The sequence below is a fragment of the Pleurodeles waltl genome, chromosome 3_1 (genome assembly GCF_031143425.1).
Source record: "Pleurodeles waltl isolate 20211129_DDA chromosome 3_1, aPleWal1.hap1.20221129, whole genome shotgun sequence".
In the NCBI taxonomy this organism is placed as follows: domain Eukaryota; kingdom Metazoa; phylum Chordata; class Amphibia; order Caudata; family Salamandridae; genus Pleurodeles; species Pleurodeles waltl.
This window is the reverse complement of record NC_090440.1, coordinates 1,339,940,650-1,339,957,955: the sequence shown is the minus strand read 5'-3', so window position 1 is coordinate 1,339,957,955 and position 17,306 is coordinate 1,339,940,650. Positions and strand designations below refer to the sequence as shown.

The 17,306-nt window shown below is 46.7% G+C and overlaps 1 protein-coding gene across 3 annotated transcripts in view; it reads right to left on the bottom strand.

Annotated features, from left to right (window-relative positions):
- UBE4A (ubiquitination factor E4A) overlaps positions 1 to 17,306 on the bottom strand; it is a 267,483-nt gene that overhangs the window by 173,301 nt on the left and 76,876 nt on the right. For all 3 annotated transcript variants that reach the window (XM_069224741.1, XM_069224739.1, XM_069224740.1), the window contains exons 12-13: positions 4,161 to 4,293; positions 2,625 to 2,812 (exon numbers count right to left, since the gene is read on the bottom strand). In XM_069224741.1, the coding sequence (XP_069080842.1) occupies positions 2,625 to 2,812; positions 4,161 to 4,293 (321 nt within the window). The remainder of the gene's footprint in view (positions 1 to 2,624; positions 2,813 to 4,160; positions 4,294 to 17,306) is intronic.

Below are 17,306 nucleotides of genomic sequence, written 5' to 3'. Positions count from 1 at the left end.
TGAACAACTCGATGCCGGTTTTCGACTCCAACAGTGCACTGAAGCCTTCTAACCAGGCTACAGTGCCAGTGTTCTTTCTCCTAAAAATGAAATACTCAATTGTAACCCAATTGGCAAGGACTTCAGCACCCGTGTAGCCCCTAGTAAATGGTACCTCTGATACATAGACCATGGGTATTAAAGAAGGTCCCTATGGGCTGCAGCATGTATTATGCCACAGTAAGGGACCCACACTAAAACAGTGCAAACTGCCATCGCAGAATGCATGAAATGATGCGAACCATTTTGAAAACCCGACACCGCATACACCCTGTGTACAATACCCAAGTACACTGCTTGTCTTATATGCAAGTTACCCGTACAGCAGGCCTTAAGAGCCCTAAGGCAGGGTGCATTAGAATACATGTGAAGGCATATCTGCATGAGATATCTAATTCTATTACTAGATTTTACAATTAAACAGGGAAGCAATCTTAAATGATGTACTGGGCACGGGTCAATACAATTTACCCAGCAACATAATGGCTTCACTGAGAACTAGGGTGTTTGGTATCAAATACCTCGTCTAAGTAAATCCATACTGATGCCAGTATGGATTTACTATGAGATGCACCTCAGATGTGCTCCCTGAAAGCTACTAGTTTTCAAGTGCGCTGGCTGACTGGAATCAACCAGCCTGCCACCACAGACCAGTTTCTGACACCCTGGAGGTGAGACACTGTGCTCTCAGAAGCCAGAAACAATACCTGCTCCAGAGGACAGTGTGATCTCAAACAGCAGGATGGCTAGTAAATCCGCATATCAGGGGTGGAGCCTTCAAAACCTCTACCACCCTTTGATATGTGACCTTGGCTTCTCCCAAACCAGAGGAATGCCCTCTCTCCAATTCCCTCCACCCTAACCCATGGTCCATATAGAGCCACGATAGGCGGGAAATTAGCTATGGAGTAGGACTGTTGCTCCTCCAAGCTAGTCACACCCCTAAGGAGGGCTGCCAGGGTGCTCCGTGGAGGAAGGGTTACACAATCTTATTTTTGGTGGAATTAGGAATTCTGGGACAAAGTTATGCTAACTCCCCACAGGAAATGGTCATACAGGGGACATAGTGACTCAAGAGGTAGGTAGACCATTGGTTACTACCTTTCACTCCCCTGAAAGCCCCTAATTTCAGTATTTAGGTGGCCACCTGACACCAGGAACTCAGATTTGCCTGACTATAAGAAGGACAAAGAAGAGCTGAAGACTCAAGAACTGTGGACTAGCTGTGGATGTGGCACCAAACCCTGCCTGACTACTCCTGTCCCACCAATTGCAAAGACGTGACTTGCCCTGCCCTGCCCAACTGTGCATCTGCCCAAAACCTTACATGACGGCCAGCACTTCACCAACTAGCCAGCATCTCCATTGAAGTGGAGGAGCCACTTTCCTTTACCAGCAGACACAGAAGGCCCAGGAGGTCAGCCCCCGTCGACCCATCCAGTCTTTGAGACATTGAGACTGCCCGGAGCCTCACTGCACCAATACCAGTGGTACTGCCACCAGTTGCAAGCACCAAGGCTTTTTTGTGCTTAGCCTGGACACCAACACCACCAAGACAGACCTACTGACGTGGGACGTCAGCATCACAGAGCCAATCGTTGAGTGGCCCTATTGTCTGGTTTTGCCCCCTCAATCTCCAGGTCGAACTAAAAAGAGAGAGCCTCCAACTCAAGTGACCTGCCGGACAAAACACCTCTGCACCTGAGCCGCAAAGCCTGGGTCTGAGCTTCCCGACTTTGCATTCTTGAGACAGAGACCATCAAGTGCAGAGTCCGCCCCCTCCCCAAACCCCTCACCTCCTTCTCTTTGGGGTCCACCAGACTGGTCCCCTTTTTCCCACTTGCAGCCTATTTCTGTTACAGGTTTCTCCACTGATTTCAGCAGTAGGATTTGAGGCTACCCTTGCGACCAGCACCTCTGCACCTAGACACACCAGGGAAGGTAACTCAAAACTGCTGGTGGTTCTAAGGACCTTTCCCCCTACTTACCTTAAGTCCAGAAGAACAATCCAGTAAGTCGTTTGTAGGTGACCTTATGCAGTATATGTTTCTCTCACTGGATAACATTACTGTGTTCGAGGCTCAAGCCTTAAATCTGACAGCTGTATTTTATGTGCATTTAGGTATTGCTAGTTCGAAAACTACTTACCTGATTTTGAAGAGCGTGGTGTGTAAATTAATTTGAAACTGTTATTTTTCTAAATTGGTCTCGAGTTTCTTCTTGGGCGTATGTCACATTTATTGACTATGTGCTTAACACTATCCTCTGATAAGCCTAAACTGCTCGCCAACACTACCACAAAAACAGCATTTGGGATTATTAATTTAGGCCCCGTAAACCAATAAGGGTCAACTGGACTATCTGTATGGTATACCTGTGCATTGGTACACTACATAGAGAGCCAGCTTCCTACACTCACTAGCACTTGTTCCATATTCCTGACACTATCACTGATAGCATCTAACATATCCAAGACTGGCTATATTCAAAGTACCCCCAAGTAGCACTACCAACATAGCATATACCCACCACAGACACTGGTCCATCAAAATTCATGCCACTAGCATTCATTCTGTCCTACATACCTGTGAACTCAATGTCCACGAAGACTTTGATCAGGGCCTCTGCAAGGTGTGGTGCATGGCGGTAGGAGCAGAACACTCGTTCCCGTTGGAAGACACTGGACAACATGGGATTCTGGATAGTTTCCAGATGAGGCATTACGGCCTCCAGCACTTCCGCCAGCTTAGCACGAAGGTGGGGGTTTTTCATCCTGCAGACACATGCAAAATCACATTGGGTTCCAGGGTAGACTGGGGAGGACATGTCCTACAAAACATAGGGGTTACAAGTGGAAGTTAACTCTAATGGCAAGTGCTCCCACCTGTCTGTGATGGAGAAAATACCCAGAGACAAGACAGGTGGGGGCAACTGATACAAATGCAAGGATACAAGGGGCACAAGTAATTGAAATAGCAGCCACTGACAGCTATGGGCAAGTACAACATGAGAAAGGAATCCCAGATGCATGCAGTAGTGGATGTACTACATGGGACAATACAGATAGTAGTGCTTACTACATAGAACAGATATCTTTAAGGAAGATAGCAAGAGGCAAATGTTACATAGGGTGGGGAGCTGAGGCAGACGGCCTTGCCTCACTCTACATAGTATTGAAATATCTCACGCAATCAGTTGGGCAGGGTGCTAAACAGGAAATCAGCAGACTGATTTGGGTACAAGAAAACACTGTAGCAGACAGCTACGAGCATACACTACACAAAACTGGAATATCATCTGCATATGGGGATATATGCTAAATTTCTAGGAACTTTAAAACTAGTTTACGGAGTGTTTAGGAGAAAAAAAAAATAGAGGGTTTGCAGTGATCTTCAAATGGAGGGCGTGAAGAATGCAGACATTTGATGTTCATGATTAGCACTGAAGGAGATTATTCTACACTTTAAACCACAAACAAGAATGCAGTTTCACAAAACTCACAAAGCACATGCCCTGTAGTCTGAAATCTCTGCACCATCTTATTGTGCCAGCACTGAAGAAATTGTCATTCCACCCTGACAGTACATCCTGTTATCACCATGTACCATGTGTGTGTCTTCCTCAGCACCCTATTTTCTGTGCTACTACATCACCCAACCAACGATGCCTTCCATACACGTCCTTCCCATCCTGGCACATGGGTTCTGACCACTCCAGACTGCCCCCCCTAATATAAATGCCTCTCTCTTCGTTACTCTATACCCCCTCCTGTGTCAAGGAGGCCTTATTTAGGGTCATTGTCCTGGCATAATGGTTTCTTACCTCTCTAAACTACCAATTCAAATTCAATGAGGACCAACCCAGACTACAAGCTCTGTACCCACAGCCCGTACACTATGCATTCTGGGTCACCCAGAGTTTTGTTGCGCTACATTCCAAGTACATGCCAGGAAGGGTCAGTCAGCTCTTCAAAATGACTCCACCTAGTACAGAGGACCTCTACAACTAACCACTCCTTGGCCTGGTGCACAGGGACAGCCAGTTCTTAACACCACCTGTCCAATGCCACTACGGTCCCATTAATGTCCTACACCTCATTCATGCTTGCAAGTGCTCCTCACCTCTCTACGCTCCCAGTGAAGATAGTGACAAAGTGCAAGACATTCTCCAAGGAGTCTGCAGAGGTCTCCAGGATGTCATCTGCAAAGCGCCTTAGGAAGATGAAGAAGTCCCCTAGGTTATCAGCAAAGAACTCTGCAAGCACAACAGATGTTATGATTAGGGATGGAACAGCAGTATACATTAGTATCTGGGTTGGGGGAAGAGGAATGGAGATGCTGTGACCCCAGAACACATTTACTGAAATACAGATCAACTATCTGGCTATAGGGTCATCTCCTCCTTACAGACAATACAAGAAGTAAGCAGTGGCCGAAAATATTAAAGGTGCACAGATGTAGAAATGTAAAAGTGATTGTCAGCAAATTAAAAAAATTCATATGCCTTTCAGTCACAAAGAGAAAGTGTTAGATTCGAGTCAACCAGGCAAAATAATTTGGAGGTGTTGCTACTGATGGGTAAAAATGGACAGATCTAGTTTTCTTCATGGTGTTCTATGAATCCACAGTGTACTCAAGTTCACAGTTAGGCTTGTATACACACTCGTCGACAACTCTGATGGAGGGTAAAAGTGAAAACAAAATTTATTTTCTGGCTGGATGCTCCGAGGTTTTTGGTATATTTTATTATGCAACATATTCCAATAAAAAATGTCCTGTGCTGTGTATTGGCAGAAGCCCTTTCTAGTCTTTTTCTAACAAACTTACTTCAAGCCATCCCAAATTCTTCCTTGTTGTCTCTCAAAATTCTTTTGGGACCTAAGGTGTATTTACTGTAACAGACTAAGCATCAGTGGGACCCGAGCATAAACTAAATGTACTCCAGCAAAGAAGCAATAATAACTTAGTAGCATTTAGCACAGAAAAAACAACATGCTAGCATTCAAGGTGTAAAGATATGTGAAGTTTAGCTGGTGGCTTTGGGCTTCAGGCTTGAAAGAAAATTGTCTCTTACTAGGGTATAAAGTTTACATCAAAGAGGAATCGGGAAGGACAAATTAATAACAAACTCCAGTATACCTGTAACAAACACTTCATTGATGTTTAATCTGTGCTACGTTAAATCACTGGTAAAAAAGTTTAAAAGCAAAGTGATTCTACTGTGGCCGTATGGAGCCTAAGTGTCAAGCTTAGACAGATTGGTTCTACTTGAAAGCAGCTAGTTTATAGCAAGTTTTCAAGCCAGAGTGCAGATGTCGATTTCCATGGCATTGCTATTTACTTTTTAGGAAGAATCTGCACCAGGAGTGCAAATCTGTTCTTGGATTTCACATTTTTCTGTCTTACATCACTCCTAGAAGAGAAATCAGGTCTAGTTAAGTTGGATTGTCCTGGTAACTCAGTAATAAGATCCGCAGCAGCTTTCCAGCAGTCAAATAATTCAGTGCAAGATCAAAACATGTGCAATAGGTCAGTGGTCCCTTACTGGAATCGCAAGCAATTTTTAGGATCGAGTGTGCAAGCGCTCTAGGCTGCTGTAATCTGTGGGTTTTTAACCACACCCACCGCACGCCCATCAGTTTAGTTGGTTTGAGGGCTTGCCTTTTAAAAATCGCTTGATTCTATTTGTGAAAGGCATGCATACCTAATGCCTTTTCTGGTGTTTAGTCCTCCTCGAGCGCACCCGTAAACTACTGAAAATATATGAGGCACCGTGTTTTCAGCATGGTTTCTTCACTACTTTTTCTTTTTATTTCTTATGCAGCGCGATCTCGCTGCACATTTGCCGTATGATATGTTTGACTGCGAGCGAACTTCTGTTTCATTTTGTCTACTTCACGCTCATGGCATGGCGCTTTAAATCGGCTTGCATACGTAAAACTATTACTTTTCATTTTATGTGGCAATAAAAGGCCGGTTAGGACTTTACAACGCTGAAAGCTCTAAGTCAAGAAAATGTGAGACCCATTGTAAATGCTTGTTTGTCATTTTTTTATGCAGTCCCTGTTGTGTCAAATATGCCCTTTGTAGAATATTAAATTGAATTAGTTTAAATCAAATATTCCTCGATGCCTGCAAGGGGAGTGGTGTTGCTGTTATCTATTCTGCATCTCTAAACGGTCTGCCCAGTGGGTGTGTCCAAGATGGCACCTGAGTAGCTGTGTTTCCACGGAGCTCGCCGCACATAGATGAACAAATGGCAGGTGCAGCATGCTGGGCTGTTACCAGGATTTGGCTCTGCAGGGGAAACACCCAACACATGAGAAGCTGCATTGTCCCTCAGAAGCTGCAGTGGCACCTGCTACTGTGGATTGAAGCCTACAGGGCCAGGCGCTGCCCTAACAAAATGGAGTCCCAATTCCAGTGGCTCAGGCAGACCATGCCAGATTGCAACAGACTCCTCCCCTCACCCCACTCCAAACACAGCAGAGGGAAGGCTTGAGGCAAGACTGCCTGCTCAGGATACACCAGCTGGTGTATCCTGAGCAGAGCTCATTAACAGCGTGGGGGCTCACAAAGGGTGCAGATTGGGAGGAAGTCAAAGAAAGGCTGGGGAGGACCTCTCCAGGACCATAAGACATCACCGGGGCATCAGGGGTTGCCAGGACGCAGCACCATTTCAAGGTAGGAGATCCAGGAACAACAAAAAGGGAGTAGCACTGATGATGGATGAAATGTGTGACTGGTCGGGCCCTGGGGGATAACAGGGAGCACCTCTACCTCCCAGACAGTCATCCTGAGGGCCCAGCACAGAGAAGCAGATGGGAGATGCCTTGAGGAACACTAGTTCATATGGAGATGTTTGAGATTAGTGCAAGCCCACTAAAGTAGGGACCCCAGAGGAGGGCATAGCACTGCAGCCGATGCCATTTCGGGATCCCTCCTGCACAATCTGTGGCTCCCGCACGACGTGCTCGGCCCTCATCATCACAGGGGGTCCCCTCACTTCGGTGGCCTCTGCAGACTCTGGATCTTTCAAACTTATAGACTCAACAGTAGTTGGGGCCAGGCCTTCATGCAACCACAGTGCACCTGGTGGACCCTTTGGGGAGGGTCCCCCCCCCCCCATCCACCCCACAGATGGATGCTTGAGGCCATCATGACTAGAGGCACTATTCGAGGACCCTTGTATTTTAGGGGTGTGGGTTTGGCCTTTCCTTCTCCTCCTAGCCTCACTCTTCTGGCAGACCTTTGTGGTGGTGCTCTTACCAAGTGGGCCTTGCTGGGTGGCAGTGACCATTGACTTTGAGCTCTCTCCCAGGCCATGTTGGTGGCATTATCTTGGGTTAAAATTGCCACCCACCACAGCAGCAAAAAAAGACACAATCCTAAAGGACATGCTCACTATGCCTTCCACCAAAAGAATCTCAACAGCATAAGGATGCCTCACCTTTCCCGTCCTCTCCTGTGCCTGCGAACAACCCAGACCCCCAATGAGGAGGGTACATTCATCACTCGCGATTTTTTGGAGAAGATCTTTAGCACCAAAGAGATGACATTGCGGTCCTCAAACAAGACATAGCAGCAGATGTCAAGGACCCGGGAGAGCTGGGCCAGAGGATGATCATCACTGAACAGGCCAGTGATTCACATGAAGAGGAACTCAACGATCACTGGCATGAATTACTAGAAATGCAGAACTACAATACCAACTAGAACACCTCGAAAATAGATCTCGGTGCTCCGATATAGAAATTTAAGGGGGTCCTCTCCAGCCAGACTCCAGAAAACTGGAGAGCTGGGCCATAGGGTGAACACCCTGGAACAGACCAGTGATTCACATGAAGACGAGCTCATTGATCACCGGCATAAATTATTAGAAGTATGTGAAAAATGCAGAACTAAAATACCAACCAGAGGACCTCAGACTCCGCTTGAGAAGTTCTTTTTTCACTGAACCTTGGTTACACGAGAGATCTGCCCCGGATGTGGGCCAAGCATTTCTTCCTGGTTACTCTATCTCCAGACTAGACCGGCTGGGAAAAGAAGGGAGGGGGGGGGAGCACTTGCCTTATCTATGGCAGGTTTTGGGTAGTGTAGTCAAGCATTTAGGCATATCAGAGGGTAGTGCTAAAGCATGTGAGGCACACACATACAGTAAGTGAGACATGCTCAAAGAAATACAACACCATTTAACAATAACACGTACTTTTATATACACTTTGATACCAAGAACCGGAATCAGGTGATTACTTTTTACAGTATACATTTTTAGAGTTTTGAAAAGGTGGCATTTATTGCAATTTTCACATGCAACTATGTTATCCTATGGAGGAAGAACAACCACAGTATACAGGTAGAATACAGCAAATTACAGGATCAATCTCCTGAACTTAAAGTGAGTATGGACTTAGGTCCAAGGCTATGCCAATAGGTCACCTCAGACCGCTGTGGTGCGTACGGGTAGAGAGGTGTGTTATAGCATCGGGGTCCCGTTCTATTCTATGGGAATCAGTCCGGTTGCAAAGTTGCTGCAGAGATGGACTGGAAGGATAGTCCAGGGAAACCCACGGGGGGGCTCGACGCTTGGTGGTCTTGGGGACACCGTCAATCCACTCCTCCACGGGCTGTAGAGCGCAGGCGCAGTGGTGTCTTCTGGTATGTGGTACAGTGCTGGAGTTCCTCATGGTTGCATGGGGGCCCGCAGAAACAGTCTGGGCTCTTGTCTCAGGAGGCTGGGAGACGTGGAGACGCCCTTGGTCCTCTTCGCCTCGGTTTTATTTGGGGGGGTAGGGGGGGTGGAGGAGGGAGACAGGTGCAGAGGTGTCCTGAGGCATTGGGTTTCTGTCTTCTGATCACTCACGGTTGCAGGGGGGTCTGCAGAGAGGCTAGAGATGCCATCTTGAAGTCAACAGTGGGTGAAGTAAAGGTGAGCTTTGTCTCTAGAGGGCCACTGGGATGACACGGACACCGTTGACCCACTTCAGCTTGGGCTAGGTGGTTCAGGTGCAGTGGTGATGCCTGGTGTCGGGTTTTTGGCAGTCCAGGTCATTACAGTTCTTTCTTGGGTGCCTGCGGATGCAGCGGAGCAGCTCCTCTACTCCAAAGGAGTTGTTCTGGGTGATTTGCAAAGAACTGGCAGCTCTCCCAGTTTCTTGGAGACTGCAGCGGCAGGATAGGTCAATTGCTCCTCGAGGGTCAGTGCAGCAGAGAGGCCGGCAAGGTTGGTGCCAAGTCAGTCGTGCTCTTCGGTTCTTGGGTTCAGCAGGCTTTTTGCCCACTCCTTTTGTGTCCAGTGAAGATCTGAGGTCCTGGTATCAGGGGGGTGCCTACATGCTCAATTTAGGGGGAGTTAAGGAAGTGAAGGGTAGTAGCCAATGGGCTACCTACCTTTGGGGTCGTTACAACCCCTAGATGATCACTTCCTGCAGGAAGTGGTCATCACCTTGTCCAGAGCTCCTAAATACCACCACCAAGAAGATGGCATAACTTTCCTAAGTTGTGTCCACTTCAGGCTGGTTGCCCTAGGGGTGTTCCTAGTCTGAAAATGTGATACGCCTCCTGCATAACTATTTTTGCCACCTGTCCAGGTGCCAGATGTACTCTGGGGTAGCGGGGTTGTCATCTTTTTCTGAGGAAGATGAGATCTACATACCAAAGGCAGTGGGTTTCATTGAATCCCTCTGCCTTGGAATGCAAGTCATCCTGTGGAGAGGGGTGTTCCACACCCCGGCCCAGACAGGCTTTAGATTCGGACCTCCAGAGAGTGAAGCCTCTCATCCTGAGAGGTCAGATTCTTGTTTGTTGGTGACAGACTGGCAGAACTGGTCAGTGAGCTCACCAGTAGTTGGTAGGTTTTTCAGGGGGCATCTCTAATGCCCTCTGAGTGCATGTATTAATAAATCCATCACTGGAATCAGTGAGGGTTTATTAACATTAGATGTTTGATACCAAACATCCCTATGCTCAGAGAAGCCATCACGTAGGTGGGGAACTCGAATTGAGCAGTGTCCAGCACATGTACCGAAAATGGCTTCCCTGCACACTTACTATGTCAAAGAATCGACAAAGACACAGTAGGGGCATATCTGCTCATGCATATATTACCTCACTTGTGAAATAATGCACCCTGCCTTAAGCCTAAAACGCCTGCTGCAGGGGTGATTTACAAATATACAAGCAGTGTTTTAGGGGACATGGCACACAAGCATGTGCACCTTGTCATGCAGCCTGCAGCGAGTCTGCACAAGTTTGGTGGTGGGGTCCATTAGAGTGGCACACGTTGTGCTGCAGCTCTTAGGGGCCCTCTTCAGTACCAATGCCTAAGGTACCAGTGGTACCACTTACAGAGGTGCTAGAGGGCCTGGTAACTTGAGGATCAAGTAACCAGGTGTCTTGTATTGGGGAAGGAACACTGGCACTGAGGGCCTGGTTAGCAGGAACCCTATGCACCTCAGTCAAAGTTGCACCAAAAACCCAGGTAAAAAGTGGGTGGGTACTGCAACCAGAACCTAGCTTCCTACAGTGGCTGTGAACATTCTGATCCAGGACCTGGGGTCTTTGCAGCTGAAGTAACTTGTGAAGGGGCCCACCCATGATAGAGGTCATACCATTGATTTAGTATTTGGTAACTCTAATTATCTCTAAATTCGGTGCAACACTTCTTTAATTTGGTTTCCTGGTCCCATTTACTTTATCTGTCCATTTGCCACCCTCTTTTAAGCCTTTGTCAAATCGGTCTGACAGTTGTTGGTCAAAGTTAAATACAGGGGCAGCAGCCTTCCAGACCAGGAGACATCACCTAATGGACTGTCACTTCCTCAACCTGCTGTTTCAATTAATGGTTTATGAATTAGTTGGACATGGTTCTACTTGTCAAGAGGCTCAAGAACTCTTCCCAGGGGAAAAATCCCCTTGGTTTAATGCCAACCTCCTATTTTTTAAAAAGGACTGTACACACCTGGAAAGATGTTGGAGGAAGTCTTACAATGATGGGTGCAAAAGCACATGTAGGAGCTCTGTAAGGTACCATCACGTTGCAATAAAATCAGCCCAGTCAGCGTATTATTTTGCAAAAATTGAGCTCATGGTCAATTCTCCCAGAGAGATTTTCAGATTTTGAAAGATATTACTGAGCCTAAATCGGTGGATATTTATTAATCCTTCCCGAATAAATTATCAAGGACACCCCAGGCAATGAGTCCCTATCTGCACTGTCAGCAGGGACGCTTTCAGCCTTTCCTGAATTTACTGTTAGTCTATTCATGGATTTTTTTTTTTTCCCATCAACAGTCAAATCTGAATCTTACCTCGACCCTGGTCCCCTACACATCCTATGTCAACGTCTTGACAGCATTGCCCCATTCTTGGCTGACTTTTTGAATCTCTCTTACTATGGGGCAAGTTCCCCTGCAAGGGACGCATGCTGTGGTCAAACCTTTGCTATAAAAAATAAAATAAAAAGAAAAGTGGATTAGTCCCTTGCTGCCCGTGTAACTTTAGACCCATCTCTCTCTTGCATGGTCTATCAAAGCTTCTGGAAAAACATGTTAAACATCTCTCTTTTCCTTCTTCGAGTGGTATGGTGAACCCTTTCATACTGATACACAGAATTTCCAAAGTGGGTGTCACCGGCCCCCCCTGAAATGGCTTTTTTTAAAAAACATTTTTTAAAATTTTCTTTTATTTAAAACAGAAACTTCCCGGTTCTCTATCATTCCTGGTATTCTGCAAGTCTCCTAGGTTATTGGTTGCCATAGGGCTCCTCCGTCAGCTCACTCTCTTTAATCTTTACATGCTTCCTATAGCCAACATTGTATGCTTCTTCGGGTTGTCACTGGTTTTCAATGCAGATGACATCCAAATAGTGATATCCATCTCACCTGATCCTAGCTCCAACCACCTTAATCTGGCTCCTGGCCTCCCAGCCATGTCGAGCTGGATGACCAACAGTAAGCTTAAGCTTAATGCAGATAAAAACTGAGATTTTGATACAGGGTAATAACCTCTGTAAAGAAGTCCCAATTACCCTGCCAGCATGTCTAGAAGGAATCCCTAGCCCCAAAGGCATGTTAAAAAGTCTTGGAATGTGCCTTGACTCCAGTCTTAATATGGAGTATCAATCTAAAAAGCGGGTGGCTAACTGTTTTGGCATCCTCAGACTTTTGAGAAAGGTCTTAAATCTTCTCCCTTTTTAGCAAGAAGATAATTGTTCAGGCGCTCATCTCCTGCCTTGATTATGGCAATGTCCTTTATCTCGGCTCTCCTCGATAAATGACAAATAGGTTACAGATTATACAAAATGCTACCGCCAGGCTACTGATGAGTTTCCCAAGGTATCTTTCCGCAAGAAGGGAGTTGAAGGTCTTTCACTGGCTTCCTGTCGAGCAATGTATTCAATTCAAGATCCTATGTATTTTGCATAAATCACTCCACAACAGAGGCACCTCCTTGTTGAGATCTTTTGCACACTCCCTATATCCTGAGAAGACCTCTCACATCTTCCTCTGCCCATTTGCTTCAAGCTGCCAAAGTGAAGAAATCTAGATGAGGTGGAATCCTTTTTCATCACCTAACCTTTTGAATTGAGTCTACCACCTACTGTGCTTTCTTTTCGCAAGGTCTTAAAAACCTGGCTATATAAAAACTAACTCCCACTGGCTGGTTGACATTTTGGTACTGTTGTAGTGCTGGGTGGCCTACGGGTAGCCATGCGCTTTAGAAATCCCCCGGAATAGAATAGAATAGAATATAAAATCGATCTAGGTGCTCTAATATAGGAATTAAAGGGGCCCCTTTCCAGGCAGACTCAGAAAAACTGGAGGACTAGGTCATCCTATTGTTCCGCCACGTGGCACCAGACCGTGGGGAAAAGGGCACTGTGTTAGATCGAACTCAGAGCGGGCCAACCAGCCAAGTCCCGTGCTATGCAAAAAGACATCCTGACCTGCCTACACCATGACCATGAGAAAGAGGCCGGAGGCCATCATGTGTGCAGTACAAGACCGAAACACTGTCACCTTTGAAAGGGCAAAGGAAAGGTTGTACCAGGATTTATCGCCTATAATCCTGCAGCGCCGCAGAACACTCCAACCTATCACAGAGTTTCTATGGGAAAGGGGGTTCCGATACAAGTGGAACCACCCTTTCAGACTCATCTTCACCTAGAACAATGAGACCCACATAAACAAAGAGCTGCAAAGAGAGGGCAGTCTTGCTGTGTAAGCTTCAGCGCCAAGATAGAACATCAAATCCAGACAATGACTAATGACAGAATGGACAGTTTGTTCGTAATTTACTGGAAACTCGGCTCACTTAATGCAGCCCTTGGTGCTCCCCCGGTTCAGACCTGAAGAGGCTTTGCAGCTAAAGCCCCCTTTCATTAACGCTTAATCTTCAAGTGGAGGCGCTCCACCCGTGCTTCAATTCATGTGCAGATACAACCATCCACCATAGACATGGACTCCATGTATCCTGTTTATTGTGTTCCCAAGAAGGGAACGTCTCCATTGTATTGTTCTGTTACACCTGCTCTCCCCTTGTTCGACAACCCCTGCACTAACACTTTCACTTCAGATAATAATGGCTAGACAGGGGGTTGGGGAGGCCGCCGCTCTCCTCAACCCATCCTACTTAGCTTCAATTTTACAGGCCTCAATGCTCCAGTGGAGCGCTTGACGCTTATCTCCATGCTTAAAGAATCTAGGTGCAACATCTGCCTTATCCATAAAAAAAAACACCTTCGCAAAAGCATACTGGAAACGCTTGCGATTCTATTGATTTGACCGCCAATAATGCTTTTCCAGCCCAGACAAATAGGAGAGGGTGGCGGTTGAACTGGCCACACATTTCCTGGGAAGGGTCGCCCAGACAGGCAGAACTACCAGGCAGACTCTTATACTTGCGCGCCCCTATGAAAAATTAACATTTACCCTTGCAAACATCTACGCCCCAAATGATCACTAGGAGGCCTTCCTCATGGATGCAGTGGGCTGAGTGATGGCCCTGACACTCTTTTAGAGGAAGACTTTAATCTCATCCATGATGCACTCCTCGGCTTGTCGGTTCAGGGCAAATCCCAATGATGAGTCAGTGGTTGGCAGACATGGGGCGTGCTGTGAATGAATCATTCAGCAGCAAAGGTCTATACCTTTTTTTCAATTAGAAAAGGACATTCATCCCAATGAAGTACTCTTGGCCATAACCCACCTGCAACCAAGTGAAGCGCCTGGTCAAGAAGGCTACATCTCCGACTTTAATATGTTTGTAGCTTTCCTGTGCACCATCCTGGCCTGCCTTTACATCTCCTTTAGCGCATCCGTTTATCTCACAATGTGAGAGCGGCTACCATCACAGTGCTCCCTAAACCTGGAAAGTACCCCGTGCTCTGCATATCACCACATCTCCCCATTAAATGTCAACAACAAACTTCACCAGTATCTTGGCGACCTGCCTTGCCCCTTATATGCAGGGCCTGGTAAACCCTGACAAGGTTGTGTTCTACCAGAGGCAGGTGCCTCTGTTACCACTCCTTTTTGCCCTTCATGTGGAACCGTTCACTGAAATAATATGCAGACACCCACAATTAGCGGGTATCACAATGGCAGGCAGGAAACAAACTAGCACTGTACGCGGAGGATGTTATGAAAGCCTTTACACAACCATTCATCCCCCTTATCCCCACTGATGGAGGAACTGGAGGAGCTTGGAAGAGCACCTGGCATTTAGGTAAACATCCAGAAATCCTGAGCGCTTAACCTTACCATCCCAATAGCGGATTAACTCCAGCTTTGACGTCTCATTCTCTTCTCCTGGGCCACCCAAAGTCACGTACTTGGGCTTGCACATATACCCCATACAGCAGTGTACCACAGAGCTCAATTACGGTGCACAACTCTCCACTGTCCGATCAGATTTACAGGCGTGGAAGGGAAACACCCTCTCTTGGTTGGGAAGGATCGCAGCACTTAAAATGACCTTACTGCCTAAGATACTGTTAATGCAGACAGTGCACCCCCTAACCCCACTACTAACTGGTAAGCTGCAACATCTAATTGATGACTACATCTGGGCTGGCAGAAAGGCACGCATGGCATAAAAAAACAGGCATTTCCTGCTCCGGTGGAGCGTGGCCTAGGTAGGCATGCTCCACTTGATGCTGTACTATCAGGCGGCACAACTCTGATTCTTGATGGAGTGGTCGAGGCCTCCTACAGAGAATCAATGGTGCTTAATGGACCTGGCAGTAGCCAGAATCAACATCTGGATGGTGCCATGGCTACTCAGGCCACACCTGCCACTAAGGGGTTTATATTTCTCCTGTAGTTAGGGCAACAATGGGAACCTGGGACAAGGTACAGCTGACACGGAAGCTCTCCACCGGATTCTCACCCCAGACACCGGTCATGGGGAATCTCAACTTTCCTCCGGATCTTCAGGGGATTACATTTTTAGAGTCGCAAAACACCAATTGTAAGAGGGTGGGAGGCAGGTGACTTATTTGACCAAGATGGTTTTATGGACTTTGCGCAGAGCCAGTCTAACTATGGCACTCCACCCAGTGCACATTGGCAATATTCTGCCATCTGCCACTGGGTTACACAGCCACACATACGCCCACATGCCAGCCGGCACCTTACACCACTTGAGAAGTGGCTCCTCACCTGTCGCATGGACAAAAACCTCCTCTCCGACATCTAGGCCTTCCTGAACGCCCCAATGGCCCCTCCAAATCTTCAAAGTGATGATGACAATTAGAATGCGAATGCCCCTTTACCCCTAAAGAGAGGTCTACATACATTACGAGCTCGCACATCAAATTGTAGTGTTTCCAGTAAGGAGACGTTACTCAAAATCATGCACTACTGGTATACACCCTGGCTAGAAAAATAGCTAAATGGAAGCAGGGCAGGGATTATAACTGTTAAAAGCAATGCGGACATTTAGGCACCATGACACTTTCTCTGGCATTGCCTCAAATTACAACAATACTGGATAGATGTCCTGACAGACATTAAGGAGCTGTACAACACTGACCTCCCCAGGTTACACCGTTACATTTTACTGGGCCTCTCCAACGCACTAACATACCCCCTACTATTAGTAAATGGAAGGGCTAGTACCCTTGCCCTTTGTGCAAACAAGTAAGTCATACTGTCCACGTGGTGCACAGATAAGATGCAGACGCAGCTGGACTGGCAGCATAAACTGTGGGAACTACTGGCATGGAAAAGCTGACGGCAGTGGTTGACTGCAAACTGACACAATTCGACAACGTTTGGGGCCCTGTATACGATTCCTATCCCACATATTCAGGGAGTGGTCTTGTCCAGCCTATCTACGAATACTCAGTCTTATGTGCACAGATCATAGTAATGGTGGAGGTACAGAAGCAAGGACTCACCTAGTACTCCTCACCCCACGCCCGGACCATCTTGCTAATGGGAGTTGTCGAACAGATCCCCCAAACCCCCTTCCTTTGTCATCCCTTTCTACCATATGTTCTCTCCCTTCCTGCCAACCTGCCCGTCCAATCTCCCTCTCCACCAGTTACCTCATCACCCACTTTGTTGTACCTCACTGACCAGTGGATGTAGGTGAGAAGAGTTGTATTGTTTATCCTCTGAAAAATTAATAAAACAGATTTAAACTTAAACTGTTTGACCAGATCTGTGACCCACTTGTCCCAGAGGGTGCCTAGGTCAGTTTTGGCATTTCTAGTAGAATACGGTATACCAAGAAGTCTAGTTACAGGCTTCTCCATGAGTGAGGTGAGTGACATGTTGTACAAGTCGTCGCCTACATAGATCCATGTCCATCTAGTTAGTCTGGTGAGTATACCATGCTTCTGAAATTGTCAAACCGGTATTGCCTGAGATTGTCATAGTTCATCATGTGTTAGCAAGATCCCATTTGCAAAGAAGTCTGGTTTTCAGGTGTTAGCTCATACCATTCTGCAGTTCTCAATATTTCTTTAAATTTGGAATGAGGTCACAGAAGTACCTCCTACCAAGTAAGTCCATTTAGTTTTGCTACACACAACATTGTGGTCAGCAGTATCTGGCTGTTTCGTGTAATTGTGTGCATGGTTGTGGCATGCCATGAGGGACAACTGTCAGGTGAGTCAGTGTAGGAAAGTACCATCTTGCCTGGCATGTTACCCCCATTTTGTACTGTATGTATGTTTGTTTTTGCCTGTGTCACTGGGATCCTGCTAGCCTGGACCCCAGTGCTCATAAAGTATGCCCTGTATGTGTTCCCTGTGTGGTG